The sequence below is a fragment of the Miniopterus schreibersii genome (genome assembly GCF_964146895.1).
Source record: "Miniopterus schreibersii genome assembly, chromosome: 14".
Taxonomy (NCBI): Eukaryota; Metazoa; Chordata; class Mammalia; order Chiroptera; family Miniopteridae; genus Miniopterus; species Miniopterus schreibersii.
Window position 1 is genome coordinate 19,090,846 of NC_138114.1, and position 4,977 is coordinate 19,095,822.

Below are 4,977 nucleotides of genomic sequence, written 5' to 3' on the forward strand. Positions count from 1 at the left end.
GAGATTCCAGGTCATGAGTAGGCTCAGGTGAGACTCCAGGACCACCTCAAAATGAAGAACCTTACAACTAATCATTGTCCAATAGTGGGCAAAAGGAAGCTCATAGTCAGGCCAGAATTCCCCGGAGTGTGGCGGGGAATGCCGAAAAGCAGACTCGAGCGTCAGGAGATCTGGAGAGCAAACTTAAAGGACCCTCCCACACAGGATCCACTGGGCATAAGCCTTCGGAGAGCTTTTATTCTAGAATTTAGGCTGATGTTCTTCCACGAGGCTCAAAGAGAGGGCCCCAGAGGGAAGATTGGGATCATAATGGTGGTGTACAACCTCATTTCTTTGCATTTCCATTAAAGGCTTAGTGGAAGAGAGAGAGAGAGAGAGAGGTGGAATGGGGAAAGCATGGCTTGTTCCAGGGCCCAGAATGGCACTTCTCCAGAATCCAGTCTTCTCTAGAGTCCCTGGGTCCCTTCCCAAATCTACTACGGCTACTCTCTGTTCCCCTCCTGTGCACACAGAACCCCTTCCCCACCAGTAGCCACTGAGGGGACAGAGCCATCAATCTGGATCCCCAGTAGGCCTTAAATAGTGGAAATCCTAGCAAGGAGCTCCTTCTGGCTGTGTGACCTTGGGTAAGTCACTTCTCTCTAGGCCCATCTGTACAAGGCAGGAGGTGACCAGGTTTGTAAAGGCCATTCCAGCTCTAACAATCAGTGATGTAAGAGATATCTCATTCCTTCCCCATTCTACATGCCCTGATCATCCACAGTCGAGGGGAGAGGCCAGACATTCTCCTTGCATCTGTCCCCAGCTTCCCACAGCCCAAACACCCCCTGTCTCCACAGCTCCATGGCCACCCATGTGCTCCTCTTGGGCATCCTACTCCTGCTACTACCCACACCTGCCCCTGGCTACTGCTACACTGCTGCGCGATCTGAGTGCCAGAAGGTTCGCAAGTTTGTGCCTGGCTCTTTGCTAGCAGGGGAGGGTGTGGATGTGACCAATCTCCAGCGCTCAGGCTCCTTCCCAGTGAACACAGAGACATATCTACGGCGGGACCGCACCTGCACCCTCTGCCACAACACACTACAAAATAATGCCCTCCGGCGCCTGCCTGTGGCGCTCACCCACTGGCGCGCCCACGGCTCAGGCTGCCAGAGCCACCTGATCAAGGCCAAGGCCAGTTCCACTGAGGACGTGGCCAAGGATGCAGCTTCCAGCATCCGCAATGACTGGCGGGTGGGGCTGGAAGTAAATCCCAAACCCAGCACCAGTGTTCGAGTATCAGTGGCCGGCTCACACTCCAAGGAAGCCAATTTTGCGGCCGAGAAAACCCACCAGGACCAGTACAGCTTTAGAAGTGACACAATAGAGTGTCGCTTCTACAGGTGAGCACTGGAGTGGCGGCAGAGGGGGCTTGAAAAAGTTCTGAGGGTTCTGGGTGGTCTGGGAGCCCTGGAATGGAGAGTGGGGACTTGAGGCTGTTTCCACCAGGAGGAAGCCACAGCCCAGGTTCTCACACACCAGGTGGTTCAGTGCCCCCTGGCCCTGCTCTGGAAGAGCCCAGGGAGGGCACAGGTGGAGGGGAAGCAAGCAAAGCTGTCCTGAGAGCCCCAACATGGTGCTTTCAGGCCTTCTGAGTGGGCATTGCCAGCCTTCTGTGGGCAAGAGACCTAGCTGGATGCCTCCCATCCCTGGGCCTCTTTCATCCACTCAGACACTATTCATGCCTACTGTGTGTTAGGAATTAAGGCTACAGTGCTGAGCAAGAGTGGTCACACCACCCACCCTCAGGTCCCACTCCTAAGAAATGCACGGTTTCAATGGGCAACCCCAAGTCACCTGCCCCGATTTCTCACTGGGAGGCCAGGTTTACCCCACAGTGAGACAAGGCAGGCACCTCCTGCCTGCATGGCCAGAGCTGCCAGGAATCCAGGCATATGGGGCCCAATCCAAGGGACAGACAGACGAAGAACACACAAGACAAGGGTCCAAAGCTAGAGGAATACCATCAGTGCAGTGCCATCGTTTTTATAATTAGAAAATAAAAAGGAAAGAAAAAACTTTATTTTGTAAAGGAAAAGCGAAAATGCCTTGACAAAGTAGCTAGGTCATTGAGGAGCTATAGACAGAGTGGGTCTCCTAGTTCTGCCCCTTACATGTGACCTCGGGCAATCTTGAGGGAGTTATGGAATCAGGGACAGACTACCCACTGCTGGGCCCCCCTTGATGTTTTTCTCTCCCCCACAGTTTTCGGCTGGTGCACTCTCCGCCACTCCACCCCGAGTTCAAGAAGGCCATCACCGCCCTGCCCCCCCACTTCAATGCCTCCACCGAGCCCGACTACCGCAGCCTCATCTCCCACTATGGCACCCACTTTATCCACTCCATGGAGCTGGGCGGCAGGGTCTCTGCCCTCACCGCCCTGCGCACCTGCGAGCTGGCCCTGGAAGGGCTCACGGCCAACGAGGTGGCGGACTGCCTGGCCGTCGAGGCCCAGGTCAGCATAGGCAAGCTCGCCGAGTCCTCCATGGAATACAAGGCCTGTGAGGAGAAGAAGAAGCAGCATAAGATGAAAGCCTCCTTCCACCAGGTCTACCAGGAGCGCTACTCCAAAGTGGTGGGTGGCAACCACCTCTCCATGACCGACCTGCTGTTCGGGAAGCACACCGGGCAAGAGCAATTCTCAGCCTGGGTGACCTCGCTGGTGGACTCTCCTGGCCCAGTGGACTATACCTTGGAGCCTCTGCACGTGCTTTTGAAGAAGCAGGACCCACGGCGGGAGGCACTGAGGCAGGCCGTGAGCAAGTACCTGATGGACAAGGCACGCTGGAAGAACTGCAGCCGGCCCTGCCCCCCAGGGCAGCAGAAGAGCCCCCATAACCCCTGCCTGTGTGTGTGCCATGGCACATCAGTCACCAACCAGGACTGCTGTCCCCGGCAGAGAGGCCTGGCCCAGCTAGCGGTTATGAACTTCCAGGCCACAGGTCTGTGGGGAGACATAATTACTTCCACTGACGCCTATTTGAAGGTCTTCTTTGGAGGCCAGGAGCTGAGGACGGGCACAGTGTGGAACAATAACAACCCCCAGTGGAAGACACGGCTGGACTTTGGGAATGTGATCCTGGCCACAGGGGGGCCCCTGAGGGTGCAGGTCTGGGACCAAGACTATGGCTGGGATGATGACCTCCTCGGCACCTGTGACCGGGCACCACAGTCTAGCCTAAAAGAGGTGGAGGTGCAGTGTAATCTGAATCACGGTAGACTGAAATTCTTCTACCTTGCCAAATGCTTGCCTCACCTGACAGGGGGAACCTGCCTGGAGTACGCCCCCCAAGGACTGCTAGGGGAGCCTCCAGGAAACCGGAGTGGAGCGGTGTGGTGACAACAGGGGGCCCATAGAGTCCCTGTGCCCGGACTGAAGGGGTTCTCACTGAGGGAGCCAGGGCCCATCTATCTTCATATCCCTATTAGACAGATGGAAAACAGGCTTTTGCTTTTGCTTTTTTTTTTCAGTGAGGTAGCTGAATTTATAGACCAGCCCTGAGTCCCTGTCCAAACTGCCTTGGCTCTCCAACATTCTTGAGCCCAGGAAATGAGCTGTTGCCGGGCTGTGCCCTACAGTTGCTACACAGGCCGACGCTTAGGTCAGGAGCTGGGCAGAAGGCCAGGGGGACATTCCCACCAGGCTGCTTGGTGTCATTTAAGAGCTTCCCTTGCAGCCCTTTATACCATGGTGAATTTTTCATCATATTAGATCTAACCCCTTCTTCTCCCAGCTGCCCTGTTTACTGTCTTCTTTGCCCACCAAACTGCCTCTCAGACAAACCAAGGACTATCTTGACCTGTTTCATTGTGTACATAATCTGCCAGAGAACCAATAAATGTGGTGTGATGACAACTGTAATGGTGGTCATTGTGACAGAGGAGAAGATGGGGACCAAACACAGCTCTGGAGATAAACTTCTACTCTAACATCCCTATACAATGGGACTGGTGGCCCACCTCCGGGGCAAGCAGGTAATATAAATAAACTTGCTTTCCACTTTTGTTGGAAATGTGGGGACCCAAAATATTTTAGTTTCCTCATAACTCTCTGATATGAGAAACAGCAGCATAAACTTGGTGATAAGTGTCAATGGACATTCAGCTCCCAGCTGGGAGACAATAAGGAATGGGAAGGACTATGGTGAACTGAAGGGCACATGTCTTATTTGGGGGGTGAGCGGGTGCTGTAGCTCTGCACCAGCCAAACATTCCCAGGCAGGAATGTGAGCCCAGTGCTGCCAGGTCTTCTAGAATTTTAAAGTAACCAGAAATCTTAAAGTAACCAATTTGATTTCTAATTGTTGGCAATTCATTTCACCTTGTAAAAATAAACTGATGTGGGAAAACATGGTACAGGCCAAAGAGAACATGTATGTGTGCCATCATTGATCTGGAGCAATCAATTTGGAAACTCTGACTTCATCAGAACCTATTTCACAGGCTGAACAGCTCTCTCCTGTCCCACAATCTGAGAGGAGAGGGCAGTGGTTCCAAGAAGGTAGTGTCGGAGGACCTCCTGGCCTTGGAGTACAGTAAATGCCAGAGTCTTGGGCTCTGATATAAAATGAAATGGTCTTTGTTTCATGTGCCTAGGACACAGGCCTAGGAACAGGCCCACAGGCTGTGCAGGGCAGTTGTCAGGAGGCTCAGAGTTGCTGGCATGGCCTCCTGACTCTCTTTGAAACGCCCTATAAAGTAAGCCCCTTGAGGCTTGTGTGGACCCCTGGGCTCGAAAGTTCCCAAAGTGATATTACACTGACTCTGAATCCTCAAGTGGGGCAAGAGAGACAGGTGAGCTCTAAAAATCAGCTTAAAACCACCGTTCTTAACACGTTTCCGTTCACAGCCACACACACAAACAAGAGCAGACAAGAAATCTTGAAACTTCACATTGACTGCTGCACTAATCGAAAATAAATATGGTAGGCAAGCAGG

At 53.2% G+C, this 4,977-nt stretch overlaps 1 protein-coding gene across 1 annotated transcript; it reads left to right on the forward strand.

Moving 5' to 3' along the window:
* Nucleotides 1-843: 843 nt before the first annotated feature.
* Nucleotides 844-3,893, forward strand: PRF1 (perforin 1; the record flags this gene model as incomplete). Its single annotated transcript, XM_081158416.1, has 2 exons — nt 844-1,382; nt 2,245-3,893. The coding sequence occupies 2 exons, from the start codon at nt 844-846 to the stop codon at nt 3,377-3,379; spliced, it is 1,674 nt and encodes a 557-aa protein (XP_081014542.1). The 3' UTR covers nt 3,380-3,893.
* Nucleotides 3,894-4,977: the final 1,084 nt, after the last annotated feature.